Genomic DNA, 26,531 nt, shown 5'->3' with positions numbered 1-26,531 from the left:
GTCAAACTCACCTCCAATATCAAAGTGCATTCTAGCACATATGGCCCAAATTCGAACACTAATAGGTTTGCTCATTCTGGCATATCATTTTACTGTAGAGTTTGGGAGAAAATTAAAGGCAAACTCACCTTCAAACATCAAAAGTCATTCTAGCACTTACATCATGTCTTATTTTCAAACACTCATAAAAATCTTTTCTTGATAGGTTTGCTCATTCTGTCAACTGATATTTATTCAGGGTCAACCTGACTATTACTGTACTTATTGTCATATATTTTTACTGTACAGTTTGGGAGAAAACTAAAGGTGAATTTACCCTAAATATCAAAGTGCCATCTAGTACATCTAGTGCCAACGTATCCCATCAGATGGTTGATGTGCCAATTCATCAAGGGAGTCGCCCATGAGCTGAAGGCTATTCTGCAGTCACACAGGGCCCCAAACCCATCTTGGAGATGTCTGTCATGACGACTTTCCTTCTGGAAACAGAGCCCAGCATTATCCTGTTCTAATAAAAATGGGACGATTTCAAGGGGACCAAGAACACAGTGGTGGCGAACTCTAAGAAGGTGCAGGCCTGTGTGCCACTCACGAGGTGGAACACGTCTTTCAACCAGTGCTGTAGTGGTTGCAAATGGCCTTGCCGCTTCTGAAATCTATTGAGGGGAAGAATAGACCCCAACTTGAAAAAGGCTGCCATGCTCCCGATTTTCTGTTCTGTTGCAAAAAAGAGAGGGCCGCATCTACACACTTCATAAAGTTATGCGGAGCTCTAGAGAGTATGAATGGAAGGAATTTAGGAATTCGTATACCACTCCCTCAAAGGCAAATCTCAAGAATGGCCTTTTGTGGGGGGCTTTCTAGATATGAAAGTCAGAGTCTTTCAGATTGACCAATATAAATTAATCTCATGAGGATCCGGTTCAGACGTCACAGATCAAGAATGGGCCTGAGACCGCCATCATTCTTTGGAACGAGGAAGTAGCAGCTGTAAAAGCCTGACTCTCTGCATTCTGAGGGAACTATCTCCACATCACCTTTTTCTAGCAGAGACTGCACTTTTGCTTGGAGGACATGAGACCTGTTGCCTGAGACTGAGGAGTAAATCATGCCCAAGAAGCGTGGTGGTCTGCGAGCGAAATGGAGCTAGTAGACTCGTTCTGTTATTTCTGATATCCAGCTCGACAGCATGGGGATGGCCTGCCATGCCCGGAGTTGAGTGGCGAATTATTAAAGTGCTACTGGCTGTGTTTCGCACTGAAGCAAGTAAGAGGCACCTGTCACAGCATTGAGAGGAGGGGAATGCTATTTTCGTGAGAATGCCAAAATTTTGCTTGATGTGTTACAGGCTGCATCTCATGCTGGAGTGGGAGAGCGGCACCTGTTATAGCATTGAGAGGAGGAGGAATGTTCTTTTCAATGACATTTGTCTTTTTGATGAACACAATCAGAGTTATATTAAAGGGTTAGTTCACCCAAAAATCACATTTGTTTCATGTCAAATTATGATATTTATGCAAAATCCAAGAGGTTTTTTCATCCTCCATTGAAAGCAACAAAGTTGCAACAGTCAAGGTCCAGAGTAGTAGTAATCTATTACTATTAAGTAGTAATAGCATCAATAAAATTGTCAACATGACTACAGTGTCACATGTCTGCTGTGTTGTGTTTCTTAGTTTGAACAGTCTGTTAATTATGTAATTAGTTTCCTCCAGTGTTCATTTACTCCCTTATTAGTTCCTTTGTTTGACTTCACCACCAGTCCCACTCCAGTGCCAGAGGCCAGCCAACCACCACCAACGATGAACGATGTGACGGAGATGCTGTTTGAGCCCACCGCAGACAGTGGAGACCGGCCACCATGAGAGACAAGCCCATACCAATGATAAGGACAGAGTGTTTTGTAGCTCAGACCACCTACAGAGTCTTACCAGGTGTGCAAGCTGGCAACACCATTCATCACTGAGTTAGTGATTGTGGAGTTTGAGGGCTGGGAAAAAAACTGCTGTGGAAATGTGTATGTAAAACTCTGGCAAATATTTTGATGAACTGAAGGATTTGTTGAAGTGATCTTGATAGACTTTTTTGGAGAGGTGATTCTACCCTGTATTTCCAATGGGGCGCTATTCTGCCTCCCACCTGCGACTCCACCCTGGGGCCTCTTCCTGTCTGGTCTCTGGTGTACCATCTGTATCTCCAGCACCTGTATCTGTAGTGTCCCTTGTATTTCCTGAATTCCCACCCAGCCTCCCTCTCACACCTCTTCATTCAGCCAGTTCCTCAGCCCCACCATCACCTTCTACATCCTCCACATGCCAGCAAGAGATGCCAAGTGTCTTCAGGCCAACAGCTCCTTCTCGCACAGAAGATCCCCTGTTTCCACCTCCAGCCTCTGTGCCCACTGCTCCACTTCGGCCCTTCGACACTTCAGATCCACCATCGGCCATATAGCTTATCTGGGTTCCCTCATCCCTCAGGCTCCCCATTGGTCAAGCATTGACCTGCCTACACCTACAGCTCCATCTGGCTCTACCTTCCCCCCAGCTCTGCCTCCATCCTCAGTCCCATCGACTGGGTGCTGCAAGAGTTAGAATGCACTTATATAGTGGAGTTTTGCCTTTAATTTGATCCAAAAATGTACAGTAAAATGACATGAAAATAATTACAGTAATAGCCAGTGCCATTCTGAGCAAATATCTATTGACAGAATGAGAAAACCTCTAAAGAAAAGATTTTTATGAGTGTTTGAAAATGGACCAAGGTGGAAGTGATAAAATGAACTTTGATATTGTGGGTGAGTTTGACTTTAATTTTCTCCCAAACCGTACAGTAAAATGATATGAAAATAAGTACAGTAATAGCCAGCGTGACCCTGAATAAATATCAGTTGACAGAATGAGCTAACCTATACAAAAAAGATTTTTATGAGTGTTTGAAAATGGACCACGGTGGAAGTGATAAAATGAACTTTGATATTGTGGGTGAGTTTGACTTTAATTTTCTCCCAAACTGTACAGTAAAATGATGTGAAAATAAGTACAGTAATAGCCAGCGTGACCCTGAATAAATATCAGTTGACAGAATGAGCTAACCTATAAAGAAAAGATTTTTATGTGTGTTTGAAAATGGGCTACAGTGCAAGTGCTTAAATGCACTTTGATATTATGGGTGAGTTTGACTTTAATTTTCTCCCAAACTGTACAGTAAAATGGTATGAAAATAAGTACAGTAATAGCCAGTGTGACCCTGAATAAATATCAGTTGACAGAATGAGCTAACCTATAAAGAAAAGATTTTTATGAGTGTTTGAATATGGGCTACAGTGCAAGTGCTTGAAGGCACTTTGATATTATGGGTGAGTTTGACTTTAATTTTCTCCCAAACTGTACAGTAAAATGATATGAAAATGAGTACAGTAATAGCCAGTGTGACCCTGAATAAATATAAGTTGACAGAATGAGCTAACCTATAAAAAAAAAGATTTTTATGAGTGTTTGAAAATGGACCAAGGTGGAAGTGATAAAATGAACTTTGATATTGTGGGTGAGTTTGACTTTAATTTTCTCCCAAACTGTACAGTAAAATTATATGAAAATAAGTACAGTAATAGCCAGCGTGACACTGAATAAATATCAGTTGACAGAATGAGCTAACCTATATAAAAAAGATTTTTATGAGTGTTTGAAAATGGACCACGGTGGAAGTGATAAAATGAACTTTGATATTGTGGGTGAGTTTGACTTTAATTTTCTCCCAAACTGTACAGTAAAATGATATGAAAATAAGTACAGTAATAGCCAGCGTGACCCTGAATAAATATCAGTTGACAGAATGAGCTAACCTATAAAGAAAAGATTTTTATGTGTGTTTGAAAATGGGCTACAGTGCAAGTGCTTAAATGCACTTTGATATTATGGGTGAGTTTGACTTTAATTTTCTCCCAAACTGTACAGGAAAATGGTATGAAAATAAGTACAGTAATAGCCAGTGTGACCCTGAATAAATATCAGTTGACAGAATGAGCTAACCTATAAAGAAAAGATTTTTATGAGTGTTTGAATATGGGCTACAGTGCAAGTGCTTGAAGGCACTTTGATATTATGGGTGAGTTTGACTTTAATTTTCTCCCAAACTGTACAGTAAAATGATATGAAAATGAGTACAGTAATAGCCAGTGTGACCCTGAATAAATATAAGTTGACAGAATGAGCTAACCTATAAAGAAAAGATTTTTATGAGTGTTTGAAAATGGACCAAGGTGGAAGTGTTAAAATGAACTTTGATATTGTGGGTGAGTTTGACTTTAATTTTCTCCCAAACTGTACAGTAAAATTATATGAAAATAAGTACAGTAATAGCCAGCGTGACCCTGAATAAATATCAGTTGACAGAATGAGCTAACCTATACAAAAAAGATTTTTATGAGTGTTTGAAAATGGACCACGGTGGAAGTGATAAAATGAACTTTGATATTGTGGGTGAGTTTGACTTTAATTTTCTCCCAAACTGTACAGTAAAATGATATGAAAATAAGTACAGTAATAGCCAGCGTGACCCTGAATAAATATCAGTTGACAGAATGAGCTAACCTATAAAGAAAAGATTTTTATGAGTGTTTGAATATGGGCTACAGTGCAAGTGCTTGAAGGCACTTTGATATTATGGGTGAGTTTGACTTTAATTTTCTCCCAAACTGTACAGTAAAATGATATGAAAATGAGTACAGTAATAGCCAGCGTGACCCTGAATAAATATAAGTTGACAGAATGAGCTAACCTATAAAAAAAAAGATTTTTATGAGTGTTTGAAAATGGACCAAGGTGGAAGTGTTAAAATGAACTTTGATATTGTGGGTGAGTTTGACTTTAATTTTCTCCCAAACTGTACAGTAAAATGATATGAAAATAAGTACAGTAATAGCCAGCGTGGCCCTGAATAAATATCAGTTGACAGAATGAGCTAACCTATAAAGAAAAGATTTTTATGAGTGTTTGAAAATGGGCTACAGTGCAAGTGCTTGAATGCACTTTGATATTATGGGTGAGTTTGACTTTAATTTTCTCCCAAACTGTACAGTAAAATGGTATGAAAATAAGTACGGTAATAGCCAGCGTGACCCTGAATAAATATCAGTTGACAGAATGAGCTTACCTATAAAGGAAATATTTTTATGAGTGTTTGAATATGGGCCACAGTGCAAGTGCTAAAATGCACTTTGATAGTGGGGGTGAGTTTGACTTTAATTTTCTCCCAAACTGTACAGTAAAATGATATGAAAATAAGTACAGTAATAGCCAGCATGACCCTGAATAAATATCAGTTGACAGAATGAGCTAACCTATAAAGAAAAGATTTTTATGAGTGTTTGAAAATGGGCTACAGTGCAAGTGCTTGAATGCACTTTGATATTATGGGTGAGTTTGACTTTAATTTTCTCCCAAACTGTACAGTAAAATGGTATGAAAATAAGTACGGTAATAGCCAGCGTGACCCTGAATAAATATCAGTTGACAGAATGAGCTAACCTATAAAAAAAAAGATTTTTATGAGTGTTTGAAAATGGACCAAGGTGGAAGTGATAAAATGAACTTTGATATTGTGGGTGAGTTTGACTTTAATTTTCTCCCAAACTGTACAGTAAAATTATATGAAAATAAGTACAGTAATAGCCAGCGTGGCCCTGAATAAATATCAGTTGACAGAATGAGCTAACCTATAAAGAAAAGATTTTTATGAGTGTTTGAAAATGGGCTACAGTGCAAGTGCTTGAATGCACTTTGATATTATGGGTGAGTTTGACTTTAATTTTCTCCCAAACTGTACAGTAAAATGGTATGAAAATAAGTACGGTAATAGCCAGCGTGACCCTGAATAAATATCAGTTGACAGAATGAGCTTACCTATAAAGAAAGTATTTTTATGAGTGTTTGAATATGGGCCACAGTGCAAGTGGTAAAATGCACTTTGATATTGTGGGTGAGTTTGACTTTAATTTTCTCCCAAACTGTACAGTAAAATGATATGAAAATAAGTACAGTAATAGCCAGCGTGACCCTGAATAAATATCAGTTGACAGAATGAGCTAACCTATAAAGAAAAGATTTTTATGTGTGTTTGAAAATGGGCTACAGTGCAAGTGCTTAAATGCACTTTGATATTATGGGTGAGTTTGACTTTAATTTTCTCCCAAACTGTACAGTAAAATGGTATGAAAATAAGTACAGTAATAGCCAGTGTGACCCTGAATAAATATCAGTTGACAGAATGAGCTAACCTATAAAGAAAAGATTTTTATGAGTGTTTGAATATGGGCTACAGTGCAAGTGCTTGAAGGCACTTTGATATTATGGGTGAGTTTGACTTTAATTTTCTCCCAAACTGTACAGTAAAATGATATGAAAATGAGTACAGTAATAGCCAGTGTGACCCTGAATAAATATAAGTTGACAGAATGAGCTAACCTATAAAAAAAAAGATTTTTATGAGTGTTTGAAAATGGACCAAGGTGGAAGTGATAAAATGAACTTTGATATTGTGGGTGAGTTTGACTTTAATTTTCTCCCAAACTGTACAGTAAAATGATATGAAAATAAGTACGGTAATAGCCAGCGTGGCCCTGAATAAATATCAGTTGACAGAATGAGCTAACCTATAAAGAAAAGATTTTTATGAGTGTTTGAAAATGGGCTACAGTGCAAGTGCTTGAATGCACTTTGATATTATGGGTGAGTTTGACTTTAATTTTCTCCCAAACTGTACAGTAAAATGGTATGAAAATAAGTACGGTAATAGCCAGCGTGACCCTGAATAAATATCAGTTGACAGAATGAGCTTACCTATAAAGAAAATATTTTTATGAGTGTTTGAATATGGGCCACAGTGCAAGTGCTAAAATGCACTTTGATAGTGGGGGTGAGTTTGACTTTAATTTTCTCCCAAACTGTACAGTAAAATGGTATGAAAATAAGTACAGTAATAGCCAGCGTGACCCTGAATAAATATCAGTTGACAGAATGAGCTTACCTATAAAGAAAATATTTTTATGAGTGTTTGAAAATGGACCACGGTGGAAGTGATAAAATGAACTTTGATATTGTGGGTGAGTTTGACTTTAATTTTCTCCCAAACTGTACAGTAAAATGATATGAAAATAAGTACAGTAATAGCCAGCGTGACCCTGAATAAATATCAGTTGACAGAATGAGCTAACCTATAAAGAAAAGATTTTTATGAGTATTTGAAAATGGGCTACAGTGCAAGTGCTTAAATGCACTTTGATATTATGGGTGAGTTTGACTTTAATTTTCTCCCAAACTGTACAGTAAAATGGTATGAAAATAAGTACAGTAATAGCCAGTGTGACCCTGAATAAATATCAGTTGACAGAATGAGCTAACCTATAAAGAAAAGATTTTTATGAGTGTTTGAAAATGGGCTACAGTGCAAGTGCTTGAATGCACTTTGATATTATGGGTGAGTTTGACTTTAATTTTCTCCCAAACTGTACAGTAAAATGGTATGAAAATAAGTACGGTAATAGCCAGCGTGACCCTGAATAAATATCAGTTGACAGAATGAGCTTGCCTATAAAGAAAATATTTTTATGAGTGTTTGAATATGGGCCACAGTGCAAGTGGTAAAATGCACTTTGATATTGTGGGTGAGTTTGACTTTAATTTTCTCCCAAACTGTACAGTAAAATGATATGAAAATAAGTACAGTAATAGCCAGCGTGACCCTGAATAAATATCAGTTGACAGAATGAGCTAACCTATAAAGAAAAGATTTTTATGTGTGTTTGAAAATGGGCTACAGTGCAAGTGCTTAAATGCACTTTGATATTATGGGTGAGTTTGACTTTAATTTTCTCCCAAACTGTACAGTAAAATGGTATGAAAATAAGTACAGTAATAGCCAGTGTGACCCTGAATAAATATCAGTTGACAGAATGAGCTAACCTATAAAGAAAAGATTTTTATGAGTGTTTGAATATGGGCTACAGTGCAAGTGCTTGAAGGCACTTTGATATTATGGGTGAGTTTGACTTTAATTTTCTCCCAAACTGTACAGTAAAATGATATGAAAATGAGTACAGTAATAGCCAGTGTGACCCTGAATAAATATAAGTTGACAGAATGAGCTAACCTATAAAAAAAAGATTTTTATGAGTGTTTGAAAATGGACCAAGGTGGAAGTGATAAAATGAACTTTGATATTGTGGGTGAGTTTGACTTTAATTTTCTCCCAAACTGTACAGTAAAATGATATGAAAATAAGTACAGTAATAGCCAGCGTGGCCCTGAATAAATATCAGTTGACAGAATGAGCTAACCTATAAAGAAAAGATTTTTATGAGTGTTTGAAAATGGGCTACAGTGCAAGTGCTTGAATGCACTTTGATATTATGGGTGAGTTTGACTTTAATTTTCTCCCAAACTGTACAGTAAAATGGTATGAAAATAAGTACGGTAATAGCCAGCGTGACCCTGAATAAATATCAGTTGACAGAATGAGCTTACCTATAAAGAAAATATTTTTATGAGTGTTTGAATATGGGCCACAGTGCAAGTGCTAAAATGCACTTTGATATTGTGGGTGAGTTTGACTTTAATTTTCTCCCAAACTGTACAGTAAAATGATATGAAAATAAGTACAGTAATAGCCAGCGTGACCCTGAATAAATATCAGTTGACAGAATGAGCTAACCTATAAAGAAAAGATTTTTATGTGTGTTTGAAAATGGGCTACAGTGCAAGTGCTTAAATGCACTTTGATATTATGGGTGAGTTTGACTTTAATTTTCTCCCAAACTGTACAGTAAAATGATATGAAAATAAGTACAGTAATAGCCAGCATGACCCTGAATAAATATCAGTTGACAGAATGAGCTAACCTATAAAGAAAAGATTTGTATGAGTGTTTGAAAATGGGCTACAGTGCAAGTGCTTGAATGCACTTTGATATTATGGGTGAGTTTGACTTTAATTTTCTCCCAAACTGTACAGTAAAATGGTATGAAAATAAGTACGGTAATAGCCAGCATGACCCTGAATAAATATCAGTTGACAGAATGAGCTAACCTATACAAAAAAGATTTTTATGAGTGTTTGAAAATGGACCACGGTGGAAGTGATAAAATGAACTTTGATATTGTGGGTGAGTTTGACTTTAATTTTCTCCCAAACTGTACAGTAAAATGATATGAAAATAAGTACAGTAATAGCCAGCGTGACCCTGAATAAATATCAGTTGACAGAATGAGCTAACCTATAAAGAAAAGATTTTTATGAGTATTTGAAAATGGGCTACAGTGCAAGTGCTTAAATGCACTTTGATATTATGGGTGAGTTTGACTTTAATTTTCTCCCAAACTGTACAGTAAAATGGTATGAAAATAAGTACAGTAATAGCCAGTGTGACCCTGAATAAATATCAGTTGACAGAATGAGCTAACCTATAAAGAAAAGATTTTTATGAGTGTTTGAATATGGGCTACAGTGCAAGTGCTTGAAGGCACTTTGATATTATGGGTGAGTTTGACTTTAATTTTCTCCCAAACTGTACAGTAAAATGGTATGAAAATAAGTACGGTAATAGCCAGCGTGACCCTGAATAAATATCAGTTGACAGAATGAGCTAACCTATAAAGAAAAGATTTTTATGAGTGTTTGAAAATGGGCTACAGTGCAAGTGCTTGAATGCACTTTGATATTATGGGTGAGTTTGACTTTAATTTTCTCCCAAACTGTACAGTAAAATGGTATGAAAATAAGTACGGTAATAGCCAGCGTGACCCTAAATAAATATCAGTTGACAGAATGAGCTTACCTATAAAGAAAATATTTTTATGAGTGTTTGAATATGGGCCACAGTGCAAGTGCTAAAATGCACTTTGATAGTGGGGGTGAGTTTGACTTTAATTTTCTCCCAAACTGTACAGTAAAATGATATGAAAATAAGTACAGTAATAGCCAGCATGACCCTGAATAAATATCAGTTGACAGAATGAGCTTACCTATAAAGAAAATATTTTTATGAGTGTTTGAAAATGGGCTACAGTGCAAGTGCTTGAATGCACTTTGATATTATGGGTGAGTTTGACTTTAATTTTCTCCCAAACTGTACAGTAAAATGGTATGAAAATAAGTACGGTAATAGCCAGCGTGACCCTGAATAAATATCAGTTGACAGAATGAGCTTACCTATAAAGAAAATATTTTTATGAGTGTTTGAATATGGGCCACAGTGCAAGTGCTAAAATGCACTTTGATATTGTGGGTGAGTTTGACTTTAATTTTCTCCCAAACTGTACAGTAAAATGATATGAAAATAAGTACAGTAATAGCCAGCGTGACCCTGAATAAATATCAGTTGACAGAATGAGCTAACCTATAAAGAAAATATTTTTATGAGTGTTTGAAAATGGGCTACAGTGCAAGTGCTAAAATGCACTTTGATATTATGGGTGAGTTTGACTTTAATTTTCTCCCAAACTGTACAGTAAAATGATATGAAAATAAGTACAGTAATAGCCAGCATGACCCTGAATAAATATCAGTTGACAGAATGAGCTAACCTATAAAGAAAAGATTTTTATGAGTGTTTGAAAATGGGCTACAGTTCAAGTGCTTGAAATGCACTTTGATATTATGGGTGAGTTTGACTTTAATTTTCTCCCAAACTGTACAGTAAAATGGTATGAAAATAAGTACAGTAATAGCCAGCGTGACCCTGAATAAATATCAGTTGACAGAATGAGCTAACCTATAAAGAAAAGATTTTTATGAGTATTTGAAAATGGGCTACAGTGCAAGTGCTTAAATGCACTTTGATATTATGGGTGAGTTTGACTTTAATTTTCTCCCAAACTGTACAGTAAAATGGTATGAAAATAAGTACAGTAATAGCCAGTGTGACCCTGAATAAATATCAGTTGACAGAATGAGCTAACCTATAAAGAAAAGATTTTTATGAGTGTTTGAATATGGGCTACAGTGCAAGTGCTTGAAGGCACTTTGATATTATGGGTGAGTTTGACTTTAATTTTCTCCCAAACTGTACAGTAAAATGGTATGAAAATAAGTACGGTAATAGCCAGTGTGACCCTGAATAAATATAAGTTGACAGAATGAGCTAACCTATAAAAAAGTTTTTTATGAGTGTTTGAAAATGGACCAAGGTGGAAGTGATAAAATGAACTTTGATATTGTGGGTGAGTTTGACTTTAATTTTCTCCCAAACTGTACAGTAAAATGATATGAAAATAAGTACAGTAATAGCCAGCGTGGCCCTGAATAAATATCAGTTGACAGAATGAGCTAACCTATAAAGAAAAGATTTTTATGAGTGTTTGAAAATGGGCTACAGTGCAAGTGCTTGAATGCACTTTGATATTATGGGTGAGTTTGACTTTAATTTTCTCCCAAACTGTACAGTAAAATGGTATGAAAATAAGTACAGTAATAGCCAGCGTGACCCTGAATAAATATCAGTTGACAGAATGGGCTAACCTATAAAGAAAAGATTTTTATGAGTCTTTGAAAATGGGCTACAGTGCAAGTGCTTAAATGCACTTTGATATTATGGGTGAGTTTGACTTTAATTTTCTCCCAAACTGTACAGTAAAATGGTATGAAAATAAGTACAGTAATAGCCAGTGTGACCCTGAATAAATATCAGTTGACAGAATGAGCTAACCTATAAAGAAAATATTTTTATGAGTGTTTGAAAATGGGCTACAGTGCAAGTGCTTGAATGCACTTTGATATTATGGGTGAGTTTGACTTTAATTTTCTCCCAAACTGTACAGTAAAATGGTATGAAAATAAGTACGGTAATAGCCAGCGTGACCCTGAATAAATATCAGTTGACAGAATGAGCTTACCTATAAAGAAAATATTTTTATGAGTGTTTGAATATGGGCCACAGTGCAAGTGCTAAAATGCACTTTGATATTGTGGGTGAGTTTGACTTTAATTTTCTCCCAAACTGTACAGTAAAATGATATGAAAATAAGTACAGTAATAGCCAGCGTGACCCTGAATAAATATCAGTTGACAGAATGAGCTAACCTATAAAGAAAAGATTTTTATGTGTGTTTGAAAATGGGCTACAGTGCAAGTGCTTAAATGCACTTTGATATTATGGGTGAGTTTGACTTTAATTTTCTCCCAAACTGTACAGTAAAATGATATGAAAATAAGTACAGTAATAGCCAGCATGACCCTGAATAAATATCAGTTGACAGAATGAGCTAACCTATAAAGAAAAGATTTGTATGAGTGTTTGAAAATGGGCTACAGTGCAAGTGCTTGAATGCACTTTGATATTATGGGTGAGTTTGACTTTAATATTCTCCCAAACTGTACAGTAAAATGGTATGAAAATAAGTACAGTAATAGCCAGTGTGACCCTGAATAAATATCAGTTGACAGAATGAGCTAACCTATAAAGAAAAGATTTTTATGAGTGTTTGAATATGGGCTACAGTGCAAGTGCTTGAAGGCACTTTGATATTATGGGTGAGTTTGACTTTAATTTTCTCCCAAACTGTACAGTAAAATGATATGAAAATGAGTACAGTAATAGCCAGTGTGACCCTGAATAAATATAAGTTGACAGAATGAGCTAACCTATAAAAAAAAGATTTTTATGAGTGTTTGAAAATGGACCAAGGTGGAAGTGTCAAAATGAACTTTGATATTGTGGGTGAGTTTGACTTTAATTTTCTCCCAAACTGTACAGTAAAATGATATGAAAATAAGTACAGTAATAGCCAGCGTGGCCCTGAATAAATATCAGTTGACAGAATGAGCTAACCTATAAAGAAAAGATTTTTATGAGTGTTTGAAAATGGGCTACAGTGCAAGTGCTTGAATGCACTTTGATATTATGGGTGAGTTTGACTTTAATTTTCTCCCAAACTGTACAGTAAAATGGTATGAAAATAAGTACGGTAATAGCCAGCGTGACCCTAAATAAATATCAGTTGACAGAATGAGCTTACCTATAAAGAAAATATTTTTATGAGTGTTTGAATATGGGCCACAGTGCAAGTGCTAAAATGCACTTTGATAGTGGGGGTGAGTTTGACTTTAATTTTCTCCCAAACTGTACAGTAAAATGATATGAAAATAAGTACAGTAATAGCCAGCATGACCCTGAATAAATATCAGTTGACAGAATGAGCTAACCTATAAAGAAAAGATTTTTATGAGTGTTTGAAAATGGGCTACAGTGCAAGTGCTTGAATGCACTTTGATATTATGGGTGAGTTTGACTTTAATTTTCTCCCAAACTGTACAGTAAAATGGTATGAAAATAAGTACGGTAATAGCCAGCGTGACCCTGAATAAATATCAGTTGACAGAATGAGCTTACCTATAAAGAAAATATTTTTATGAGTGTTTGAATATGGGCCACAGTGCAAGTGCTAAAATGCACTTTGATAGTGGGGGTGAGTTTGACTTTAATTTTCTCCCAAACTGTACAGTAAAATGGTATGAAAATAAGTACAGTAATAGCCAGTGTGACTCTGAATAAATATCAGTTGACAGAATGAGCTAACCTATAAAGAAAAGATTTTTATGAGTGTTTGAAAATGGGCTACAGTGCAAGTGCTTGAATGCACTTTGATATTATGGGTGAGTTTGACTTTAATTTTCTCCCAAACTGTACAGTAAAATGGTATGAAAATAAGTACAGTAATAGCCAGCGTGACCCTGAATAAATATCAGTTGACAGAATGAGCTTACCTATAAAGAAAATATTTTTATGAGTGTTTGAATATGGGCCACAGTGCAAGTGCTAAAATGCACTTTGATAGTGGGGGTGAGTTTGACTTTAATTTTCTCCCAAACTGTACAGTAAAATGATATGAAAAAGAGTACAGTAATAGCCAGGGTGACCCTGAATAAATATCAGTTGACAAAATGAGCTAACCTATAAAGGTACTAATTACAATATATATATATATATATATATATATATATATATATATATATATATATATATATATATATATATATATATACACATTAATATTAACATTAATTAATATTCATACTATATAATAATTACTGTATAATATACATAAAACATTAAAATTAATTAATGGTTCATAATTATTACCATTACTATTAACATTAACATTAATATATGATATATAGCATATACAAACATTAAATTACAATAAAATAAAGTATATAAAAGTATATATATTTTTATATAAAAATAACTTATCTGATGTCTCTTTATGTTATTGCCCTTTTTACGGTTAACTGCAAGAGTATAAAGGAAACTGCCGTCTTTAAATGCATTTAGACCGTTTCCAGCACCCATACCGTAAGTGCAGGAATAGACGCGCAAACTAAAAAAAAGAGCGGCTGGCTTGACCGTGTATTTTCGACGCGCGGCCCACTTGACCGCAGTTCTGGATCGTCTGCGTGTTAGCGTGCCCTCTGCTAACATAAGACATAACTAACATTACGATTCAATACCGATCTAATAAGCAATAAAAAGTCCAAACCTTAAGTTTAAACTTTAAGCCAACGAGTACACAATATAATTAATAAGAAATTAATTCATTAATAGAACAGTTTGACTTACTTTGGTGATGTTTTTGAAGTAGGATACCGACCGAGCACCAAACTTGGTAAACACCACACTAATAAAGCAGCCTATAGGCTACAGAAAAAAAAGAAAAAAAATTAAGCGATGTTAAAGGCTTTTTCTTTATAACGGTTTCCTATGGGATGAAAACGCAACGTGTAGGCTAATTAAACGAATTGCATTCATATTCTGGCCTCATCTTTTTGCTATACTTTATTAGTATGGTGTTTACTGAGTTTGGTCTGTTAATATCACTGCCTTAGAATGTCCATTCAATGTAACAACATTCAAATGTTCATTTTTTCATATATATATATATAAAATAATAACCACAATATATATAACAAAAATCTGTGTAATAAAAAGTATTGTGCTAACAGAGCTTTAGGATTTGGGTGTGATTATGAAAGATAAGTTTCGTTTCTAGAAAAAAAAGAAAAAAAAAAAGCGGGTGTGGCCATTTAAACCAGAAGAGAATTTCACAATCTTCACAAGACAGAGCGGATGAATATCACCCTTTGCTTCATAGCATAAACCTCACAAAATGGCAAATGAAGTAAGTAGTCAATTCTTAACACCTTACATCAAACTCATGGCAAAAGTCAGGATAATATAGTGAAAACCAAATGTGCTGATTTTGAACATTTTGTATGTATTTGTTTGGAGCCTAGCTGTCATCATTTTACAGCCCTGTGGCATTACTTGGCATTATGAAAACTGTTCTAGTGTAGTGCTTAATGTTTCACTGATAAATCGCTGTTTATTGCTATTAAAAACAATTGCACTGTCATTTGTCAGTTTTTATTCACAAGTAAATGAAATTATTTCAGTAGGATGAAACAGGATGCATCATCTTGTTAATGTTCTTAGGTTTTAAACTAGGTACACAAAATGCTTACTGTTTAGATCGCATATCCACTTAGACACTTCACTGTATCATTTCAGATAAAACAAACACAAAATAGAACAAAACAAAATGATTAACCAGCATATGTTTACTGTACTGTGTAACAGTGCCATGTTCCCTTTGTAAGACTTTTTATTACCATACTGATGACTTCCACTAGTATTACTTATTAGGTCATTTGTGTTTGTAAAATCCAACTTTTTAAAGTTAACACCAGTGGTGCAATGTAACGAAGTAATAATAGAGTCATTACAGTACTTGAGTATTTTTTGGAAGAATCTGTACTTTGAGTTTTTATATTTCTGTCAACTTTTACTTTTACTCCTCTACATTTCCTAAATAAAATGTATACTTTTACTCCGATACATTTTCCCAAAGCATTTTCATTACTTACTACAAAATAAAGTCAGAAGAACACAGATTGCAAGCAAGCATGTGCAAACCAGTGCTCGCACAACCACAGTTTGTTTCATTTTCCGGGTTGCATCATTTGCTGGAGCAGCTGAGAAAAGTGCGCTGTCATTATACAGTATGAGATTTATTCAGTTCTTTTTTATCAGCACTGTAACACATATTTTGATTTGATAATCGTCAGGTTTTCTAAATTAGAGGCAAATAATGTGTAAAAGTATACATATAATAAACCCATGCTATGCCTTTGTGTGTAAAGATGGTAATTTTTAAGCATGACTGTTTGGATTTATTTGAAATGGTAACACTACAATAAGAGTCCATTTTTAAATAAATAAGGTTAATAAAATTATTGTTCATTTTTAATTTCAACATTTACATTTTAACATTTAAAAGTTAAAATGTACATTATTACATTATTTATAATGCATTATTAATTAACATGAAAGATCAATGTATAATTAATATATTAGTATTTTTTATATTTAAAAATTAAAATAAACATTTTTAATTCAAAGAAATAAAATGTAAGAAAGAGTTAAAACTGAACACAATCTTGCTGCTCAAACTGTGTATAGAACAGTTTTTAATAATATTTTTTTAATTTTATTTGCTCCTTTTGTATTTTACATGTACTTGTACTTTCAATACTTAAGTACATTGTATATATATATATATATATATATATATATATATATATATATATATATATATATATATATATATATATGCAGACTGAGGGGAAAGAGAGCTCACTAGTGTCTCTTCCAACTTAGGAATCGCCCCATAACCGTGCTCTTTGAGGCCAGCTATTGAGGAATAGTGTAATGTCTGAGCACATGTTCTTGTGTGATGTTCTTCCATAATCTCCATACTTAAGCCCTGGGTATACTTAGGCCATCTGTGTTCGTGCGCCATCTGCATGACGAGCGCCATCTTTTTGAAGAGCGATTCAAAAACAACACGCTTGAAACAAAGAGAAACTTCTTCCAAGATGAGTAAACTTAGAAGCATATCCTTCTCCATCATGTTAGATTCTTGTTTAGTGTATCTTCCAAACTATGTTGCAATGGTGGATGCACTATGTTTCTTCTCCGATCATGCCCAGCAAATGTCCTGTTGATGACACTGCCCCCCGATGTCTGGTAGAATATAGAAAAAAGTGGGTCCCACTTTATATTAAGTGGCCTTAACTACTATGTAGGCTACTTATATTTAAATTAATCATTTGATTAGTGCTGGGCGGTATGACCAAAAATCTGTATCATTTTTCTTTTTAAGATTCTAGGGGTTCGATGCAAATAAACATTCAATGGATGTTCGATGCAAATAAACATTGTAAGAACAAATAAAAAATGAAATAAATAAAATTATAAAGCTAACAATTTAGTTTAAAACAAAATCAAATTAATTGAATTTAATAATATTAATAAGTAGGCTACATTTTTTACTGTGCAATATCTGTAATTTCAATGAAGAACTTTAAGGTTTGTGTTTTAATAAACAGTGTTATTATTATTATTATTATTATTAGGCTATTATCTCTATTAATCGAAGTACACTCGATTGTATATTTTATAGCTATATTCATTTTTAGCTTTAATATTCACAGACACTAGTCCGTATCGATATCTGATTCATTGTACAGCCCTACTTTTGATTTATTAATCCAAAAATTGCTAAATTCTGTGACGTTCCGCTTTATACAGTAAGTTCTATTTGTTGATTCTGTGATTTTATCTGTGTTTTCTGCATCGCGGAAATCATTTGGCTCTGCATGGTATGTGCAGTATTAAAGAGAATTAGTTTTGTGAGTTATTTATTGTTGTGTAATAAAGTTGTTTCCATAAGTGTAAGAAGGGTATGCAGTTAATAGTCTGCTCTCTATACACTCTACATTGCGCTTCATGGCTACTGAATAGATACAGCAGCTATTTAAGCTACACACCGGTATGGCGGTTTTTCAAACAGTCATATCGGTCCCGAAATTAAAACTGGTATACCATATGAACCGGAATACCGCCCAACACTACATTTGATACAATGCACTTATTGTGTACATACATGTTTTTACATTTTACTTATATTTTAAAAACACCTGCATGTAATTACATCTGTAATTAATTTCTATAATTACATTTATAATAACACTGTTGGCCCATCCCTTAACCCTTACCCCTACCCTTAAACCTACCCATACTGCCAAAGCTTTCCTTAACCTTACCTGTATCCCTCCTCAATAGCAGCAAAAGTCTTTTGCAATTTAATATGAACCCAATAAGTACATTGTACATATTTTTTATGCAAGTACATAGTAGTTAATATAAAGTGGGACCAAAAGTTGTACTGCGCCTTTGTCGAAGTCAGTTATCCACGCTCGCCGGGGCAACACCCAGGTCCAGGTTGTAAAACCTTATGAATGTCAGCAGAGAGGACCAGCCTGCCGCAAACCACATCCTGTAGGGGTACCTCCTTATATAACAAGGCTTTCTAAGCCGCCGTACTCCTATCCTGGCTTAAAAGTACCACAAAGGAAACATGGTTAACAGGCTTCTCACCAGGGATACACCACCCAAAGAGACATGACTCTGCAGAAAAACACACCCGTAGTAACTCCAGCACTAACTGCCCAACTTAAGGAAATGCACATTTTCAATAAAACATCAACATTTAAACCTGTTAATTCTTAAAAAAGAACTCTAAACAAATATAGCCACTCTGTAAAAATGAACCTTAATGTAAAGTGAACACAGGTGAACCATTTATTCATGAGTTATGAACATTAATAACCTGTGAAAGTGAACCTTAATGTAAAGTGAACACAGGTGAATCATGAATTTGAAATTGTATGGTTGCTGATTTGATGGGTAAGCTAACTGAGGTGACATCGCAGACAGTTTTTCAAGTGTTTATATTATATGAGTAATCGCTGTGTTTGCACCAAGGCAGGTACTGCAAGTATGGATGACGAAAACCAAATACTCAAGTTACAGTGGCCTTTATTATGATATTCAAAATAATTATTGATTGCATATTTATATCCTAATGTTCTGTAATGGTGCATTCGGTCATTGATTTAATGATTTACACCAGTGGTTCCCAATACATTTTGCATGTCTCCTTAATCAAACCCACCTGATCCAGGTCATCAGCTCATTAGTAGAGACTCCAAGACCTGAAAAGGGTGTGTCAGAGAAAGGAGACATGCAAAATATGCAGTGTTGGGGTGCCTACAGAACCAAGATTGGGAACCACTGATTTACACAATTGTTAAAAAAAAAAAAAACATATTTAGGTGCATATAATATTTATAACTCATGATTAAATGGTTCACATGTGTTCACTTTCACAGGTTATTAATGTTTATAACTCATGAATACATGGTTCACATGTGTTCACAGGTAACTAATACTGGAATTACATTTTTCACTATTAATATCTCATCAAGTTATAGTTGTGCTCTTATGTTTTATTTAAGCTTAGGCATCATGAACTTTTTGCAGAGTATCATGGGTAAGACAGAAACTTCTGGTTAGCAACATGGTAAAAAAAACATGGTCATGAGATATTAATAAGAAAAGCACAAATACAACAACACTTCAGTCGAATTATGATAGTCAATTTTTGCTGCATCATGAAATAAACCAGAAATCTGGTTTTGAGTTAAATAAGTGTGAATAATTATATTTATTAAGAATTTATATCATGTGAGTTAAAAACGGCTCACTATTTGGCAGGTATAAAAAGTCGGCCTTTGTATTTATACAGTTATAACTGCTTATCAATGATTTATATGAACTTATATAAACGTATTATTCATTAACAAAACACCTTTATAAACCCTTTTCAAAGGGAACCTTAATGTAAAGTGTTACCAACATTTGTTTAGCTGACCATTGTTAGCTTCGCTATGCAAAAGCTGGGCGTGCTTTAGCTTCGCCCACTGCGTAATAATCTCACAAAGCTATGTTCCATATTACTAGAAAAAAGTGCGGGATGGATACCATCTCTTTTCAACAGGTCATGTCTGCCTCAAAAACTTTTCCAATTGTCCATGAACCCTACATTATTCTGCTGACACCACTTAGACAGCCAGCCATTGAGTGATGACAGTCTGCTAAGTATCTCATCACTCCGGCGAACAGGCAGGGGGCAAGAGCAAATTACATCGTACTTGCAAGTTCACACACCTCTTTAATATTAATTATATTGATCTCCGACAGGTGAAGTTGGACATCATGCCAACGTCAATAATAACAAATAATCTCACATGTCAATGTCAGATTAATGTTATGCAATATTGTATATGGTGTTGAAAAAGTTATATTTAGCAATATAAACAACAATGAATGATATTAAATAAAGACTCAAATCAAAGCTACACAGAGCTACAGATGCAAACTATTCAGCAGTGAGATAGACAGGAGCTATCAATCAGACAGGAGCAAAGCATCCTGACCAGGCAACATTTTTCCAATCTTCTGTTATCCAATTATGGTAAGCCCATGCAAACTGTAGCCTCAGATTCCTGTTCTTAGCTGACAGGTGTCGCACCGTTGTGATCTTCTGCTGCATTACGTAATCATTCACAACTTCTGACAATGGAAACAGCAAAAATTGCGTACCGTACTGAACTGCACTGTACCATCGGTGGAAATGAGGCATTGCTGTCTTTTTTGATTTGATAATCTGCATTTTATTTTTAGTTCAATTGACAGATGTTTTGTTAAAGCACTGTTTGTAAACAGCACAGAACACAGTGTTAGATATATTTTATATTATGAGAAAGTAAAAATATTTTTGATTCATTGTAGATTTTCAACGACCCCATTCATGGTCACATTGAGCTGCACCCCCTGCTGGTGAAGATTATTGACACTCCTCAGTTTCAGAGACTCCGACACCTCAAACAGCTGGGGACAAAATATCTGGTGTATCCAGGCGCTTCTCACACTCGCTTCGAACACTCCATTGGGTAATCTGGAAATGTTCTTATTTCATTTTGGTCTCCTCTCAAGCAAGAATCACTGAATCCTAGAATGCTACTTGTAAACATAAAATTGACTCCTCTCTTAGTTCATAATTCAATTAATTGTGAAACAATTTTAAGTATAGGCCTGATTGTAATATAAAAATAGAAAAAGAAAGCTTCCTTAGTGTTTATTCAGTAATTATACTAGACAGACATGATAACGTCTCAGTTACAAAGGTAATCCTCGTTCCCAGAAGGAGGGAATGGAGACGTACGTCGGACAGACCAACGAATAGGAATCTCGCTAGAGAGGCCAATCTACTTTGAGTGTAACTAAAATGAGCCAATGCACATTGGCATGCAATCATATGCATCAGCTGCTCTCCTCGCAGCGCGGGTATATAATGAGCAGCAGGTGCGTTGCATCTTCAGGTTTTTGCTGAGGAGCCGAACAGGTTAGACCGCAGCATCAGTGGGGTACAGCGACTGTGGCGACGGGACATACGTCTCTGCTCCCTCCTTCAGGGAACGAGAGTTACCTTTGTAACCGAGACATTCCCATTCAGTCGGTCATGTTTGACGTACGTTGGACAGACCGACGAATAGGAATCCCTACCAAAATGCCACAGGAGTTGCCCTCTTCCAGCGCTCTGTTGTAAGCCACCTATACCCCCTTGCCTGAGGACGGTGGGACAGGGCTAACACAGAGAGAGTCGATCACTGCTGTTCCCAAACCCATTCGGTGAGACTATTGGATAACGCTGGGAAAACGTAACCTTTCATTAGAAAAGGAACGCTGTGGAAGCCACATCCTTCCCCGAAGGAGTTATTTGGAGAAGTACACATGGACTAACCTTGTAGGTTGTACAACATATGGAAGAACTGGGGTGACTCCAACTCGATGAGAGATGGGTTCTCCCAGAGGGAAAGACACAGGCTTCGTTTAGGAGCAACTGTGGAAAAAACCATATGGGATCCCCGTAGGGTCACACATATGGAACCCAGCCTAAATCCGGTTCTCAAGGATACAACGGAGTATACGCCTGGCGCCAGACGTTCCGCCACGACGGCTGCCGAAGGGTAACCAGAGGACTCAACAGGGTCTGCCCGTAGGGACTCTCTGGAGCAAAAGAGCGCATGTAGCGCAGCAAGCCGACACTAAGCCGGGGCCTCTCCGTGCTTCTGACCTGAGGCGAGAACACGGGAGGAGACCGGCTCGACACGAAGGCTATAGTATCTAGCGAACGTGTTCGGTGTTGCCCAGCCCGCAGCTCTACAAATGTCTGTTAGTGAGGCGCCACGAACCAGGAGCCCAGGAGGATGCGACACCTCTCGTGGAGTGAGCATGCAACCTGAGCGGGCAGGGCATGCTCTGAGCTTGGTAAGCCAGGGCAATGGCATCCACTATCCAGTGGGCCATCCTCTGCTTGGAGACAGCCTTTCCCTTCTGCTGGCCTCCGTAACAGACAAAGAGCTGGTTTGAGGTCCTGAAGCTTTGAGTTCTGTATACGTACAGTCGCAAGGCGCAAACTAGACAGAGCAAAGCCAGGGCTGGGTCTGCCTCCTCCGAGGGCAGCGCTTGCAGGCTCACTACCTGGTCCCTGAAGGGAGTGGTAGGAACCTTGGGCACATAGCCAGGCTGGGGTCTCAGTACCATGTGGCTGTCACCCGGCCCGAACTCTAGGCACGATTCGTCGACCGAAAATGACTGCAGGTCCCCTACCCTCTTGATGGAGGCCAATGCAACCAGCAGCAAAGTCTTCAGAGACAGAATCTTTCTGCAAAGTCTGCTGATTGCAAGGGCTCAAAGGGAGCAATCTGAAGTGCTTGAAGCACCAGAGCAAGGTCCCAAGAGGGTATGGAGGGAGGTTGAGGAGGATTTAACCGTCTCGCCCCCCTAAGGAACCTGATGACCAGGTCGTGCTGACCAGTTTTGCCATCTATGTGGTTGTGGTAAGCAGAGATAGCAGCAGTGTGGACTTTGACATGAAAGTACGCATCCTTCAGATCGATTGCTGCAAACCCATTCTGGGGACGGATGCATTCGAAAATGCATTTCTGCGTGAGCATCTTGAACGGTAGCTTGTGAAGGCTCCGATTCAAGACTCGCAGATCCAGGATAGGTTGTAACCCACTGCTCTTCTTGGGTACAATGAAGTAGGGACTGTAGAACCCTGACCTCATATCGGCTGGAGGGACCGGCTCTATCACGTCCTTCGACAGTAGGACTGCGATCTCTGCACGCAAGATAGGGGCATCGACATCTTTCACTGTAGTGAAGAGGATGCTCCTGAACTTGGGGGGACGCCGGGCGAACTAAAATCGCATAGCCGAGCCTGATGGTCCAAATGAGCCAGCAAGACGGACTGGGGAGCGCGCTAACCAGGCTCGCAGAGACCGTACAAGCGGGAACAAAGGGACCACCGGCGTACCTGCAGTGGGGCAGCAAGGTGGAACACAGGGACGCGGCTCGGGGAGCTCTTTGCGAGGCGGCCCGAAGCTGCTCGAAGTTACGGAGGCTTTCTGCAAAGTCTGCTGATTGCAAGGGCTCAAAGGGAGCAATCTGAAGTGCTCGAAGCACCAGAGCAAGGTCCCAAGAGGGTATGGAGGGAGGTCGAGGAGGATTTAACCGTCTCGCCCCCCTAAGGAACCTGATGACCAGGTCGTGCTGACCATCAGTTTTGCCATCTATGTGGTCGTGGTAAGCGGAGATAGCAGCAGTGTGGACTTTGAGGGTGGAGGGGGACAGCCTACGCTCCAACCCTTGCTGCAAGAAGGACAGCACGACTCTGATCGAGCATCTTCGGGCGTCTTCTCGGCGAGAAGAACACCACTCGACGAACAGGTTCCACTTTGAGGCGTAAGCACGTCTTGTAGACGGTGCACGTGCCGAAGTGATGGTGTTAAGTACCTCGGGGGGGTAAGTCACCTAGAACCTCCGCGTCCCGTCCAGGGACCAGACATGGAGTTTCCAGAGGTCCTTCCTCAGAGGAATGGGCCAGGGAAGGGCTGTCACAAGGAGTGAGAGTTCTGGGAACCAGGTCCGGTTGGGCCAATAGGGCACAACTAGTAGGACCTGCTCCTCGTCCTCCCTGACTTTGCACAGTGTATGTGCAAGTAGGCTCACTGGGGGAAACGCATATCTGCTCAGGCCCCGGGGCCAGCTGTGTGCCAGTGCGTCTGTCCTGAGTGTTCCCTCGGTCAGAGAGTAAAACAACTGGCAGTGAGAGGTTTCTGGTGAGGCAAATAGGTCTACCTGAGCCTCTCCGAACTCTCTCCAGATCAGCTGGACCACCTGGGAGTGGAGTCGCCATTCTCCCGGCAGTGCAGCTCATGAGAGCTCGTCGGCCACACGGTTGAGCACACCGGGAACATGAATGGCGCGAAGCGACCTCAGATGCTTCCGACTCCACAGGAGGAGATGGTGGGCAGGTTGTGACATGCGACGAGAGCGTAGACCACCTTGATGGTTGATGTACGCAACGGTCACAGTGTTGTCCGTACGGACTAGTACATGCTTGCCCCGTAGCGGCCCTTTGAGGCAGCTCAGAGCAAGGCGCACTGCAAGCAACTCGAGGCAGTTGATGTGCCACTGCAGATGGGGTCCCGTCCAAACCCCTGAAACTGCAAGCCCGTTGTATGTGGCACCCCAGCCGGTGGTTGAGGCATCTGTGAAAACCACAGCATGCCGGGACACCTGTTCTAGGGGCACTCCTGCCCGAAGAAACAAGGGGTCCGACCACGGGCTGAAGGCTTGGCGACACTCCTGAATGATTGCCACCCGGAACGTGCCGCGTTGCCACGCCCATCTCAGGACTCGGCCGTGAAGCCAGTGTTGAAGCGGTCTCGTATGAAGCAGACCGAGCGGTTTTACAGCCGCTGCGGCCGCCATATGCCCCAGGAGCCTCAGAAAGTATTTTAGTGGGACCGCTGTACTGCCGTTGAACGTATTCAGGTAGTTCAACACTGAATGAGCACGTTCCTCTGTGAGGCGTGCTATCTGTTCGACCGAATCCAGCTCCATACCGAGAAAAGAGATCCTCTGCACCGAGGCGAGTTTGCTCTTTTCCCAGTTGACCTGAAGCCCCAACTGAGGTGTCTGAGCACCAAATCCCTGTGTTCGCACAACTGATCCCGAGACTAGAATGAGCCAGTCATCGAGATAGTTGAGGATGCGAAGACCCCGTTCTCTCATGGGAACAAGGGCTCACTCCATGACTTTCGTGAAGACACGGGGAGACAGGGCCAGCCGAAGGGTAGGACTCTGTACTGATATGCTCATCCTTCGAACACGAACGCAGGAATGGCCTGTGTCGCGGAAGAATCGAGACATGAAAGTACGCATCCTTCAGGTCGATCGCTGCAAACCAATCCTGGGGACGGATGCATTCGAAAATGCGTTTCTGCGTGAGCATCTTGAACGGTAGCTTGTGAAGGCTCCGATTCAAGACTCGCAGATCCAGGATAGGTCGTAACCCACTGCTCTTCTTGGGTACAATGAAGTAAGGACTGTAGAACCCTGACCTCATATCGGCTGGAGGGACTGGCTCTATCACGTCCTTTGACAGTAGGACTGCGATCTCCGCACGCAAGATAGTGGCATCGACATCTTTCACTGTAGTGAAGAGGACGCCCTTGAACTTGGGGGGACGCCGGGCGAACTAAAATCACATAGCCGAGCCTGATGGTCCAAATGAGCCAGCGAGACGGACTGGGGAGCGCACTAACCAGGCTCGCAGAGACTGTACAAGTGGGACCAAAGGGACCACCGGCGTACCTGCAGTGGGGCAGCGAGGTGGAACACAGGGACGCGGCTCGGGGAGCTCTTTGCGAGGCGGCCCGAAGCTGCTCGAAGTTACGGAGGCTTTCTGCAAAGTCTGCTGATTGCAAGGGCTCAAAGGGAGCAATCTGAAGTGCTCGAAGCACCAGAGCAAGGTCCCAAGAGGGTATGGAGGGAGGTCGAGGAGGATTTAACCGTCTCGCCCCCCTAAGGAACCTGATGACCAGGTCGTGCTGACCAACAGTTTTGCCATCTATGTGGTCGTGGTAAGCGGAGATAGCAGCAGTGTGGACTTTGAGGGTGGAGGGGGACAGCCTACGCTCCAACCCTTGCTGCAAGAAGGACAGCACGACTCTGATCGAGCATCTTCGTGCGTCTTCTCAGCGAGAAGAACACCACTCGACGAACAGGTTCCACTTTGAGGCGTAAGCACGTCTTGTAGACGGTGCACGTGCCGAAGTGATGGTGTTAAGTACCTCGGGGGGGTAAGTCACCTAGAACCTCCGCGTCCCGTCCAGGGACTAGACATGGAGTTTCCAGAGGTCCTTCCTCAGAGGAATGGGCCAGGGAGGGGCTGTCACAAGAAGTGAGAGTTCTGGGAACCAGGTCCGGTTGGGCCAATAGGGCACAACTAGTAGGACCTGCTCCTCGTCCTCCCTGACTTTGCACAGTGTATGTGCAAGTAGGCTCACTGGGGGAAACACATATCTGCTCAGGCCCCGGGGCCAGCTGTGTGCCAGTGCGTCTATCCCGAGTGTTCCCTCGGTCAGAGAGTAAAACAACTGGCAGTGAGAGGTTTCTGGTGAGGCAAATAGGTCTACCTGAGGCTCTCCGAACTCTCTCCAGATCAG

The 26,531-nt window shown here is 39.0% G+C and overlaps 1 protein-coding gene across 1 annotated transcript in view; it reads left to right on the top strand.

The window, feature by feature from the left end:
• The first annotated feature begins 15,098 nt into the window (after positions 1 to 15,098).
• LOC137036102 (uncharacterized) overlaps positions 15,099 to 26,531 on the top strand; it is an 81,524-nt gene continuing 70,091 nt past the window's right edge. The window contains exons 1-2 of the mRNA XM_067410071.1: positions 15,099 to 15,166; positions 20,743 to 20,903. Of these exons, the coding sequence (XP_067266172.1) occupies positions 15,155 to 15,166; positions 20,743 to 20,903 (173 nt within the window). The 5' untranslated portion in view covers positions 15,099 to 15,154. The remainder of the gene's footprint in view (positions 15,167 to 20,742; positions 20,904 to 26,531) is intronic.

Source organism: Chanodichthys erythropterus, chromosome 14 (genome assembly GCF_024489055.1).
Source record: "Chanodichthys erythropterus isolate Z2021 chromosome 14, ASM2448905v1, whole genome shotgun sequence".
NCBI lineage: Eukaryota > Metazoa > Chordata > Actinopteri > Cypriniformes > Xenocyprididae > Chanodichthys > Chanodichthys erythropterus.
The sequence above is the reverse complement of the archived record's forward strand: the minus strand, read 5'-3'. Positions and strand labels throughout refer to the sequence as shown.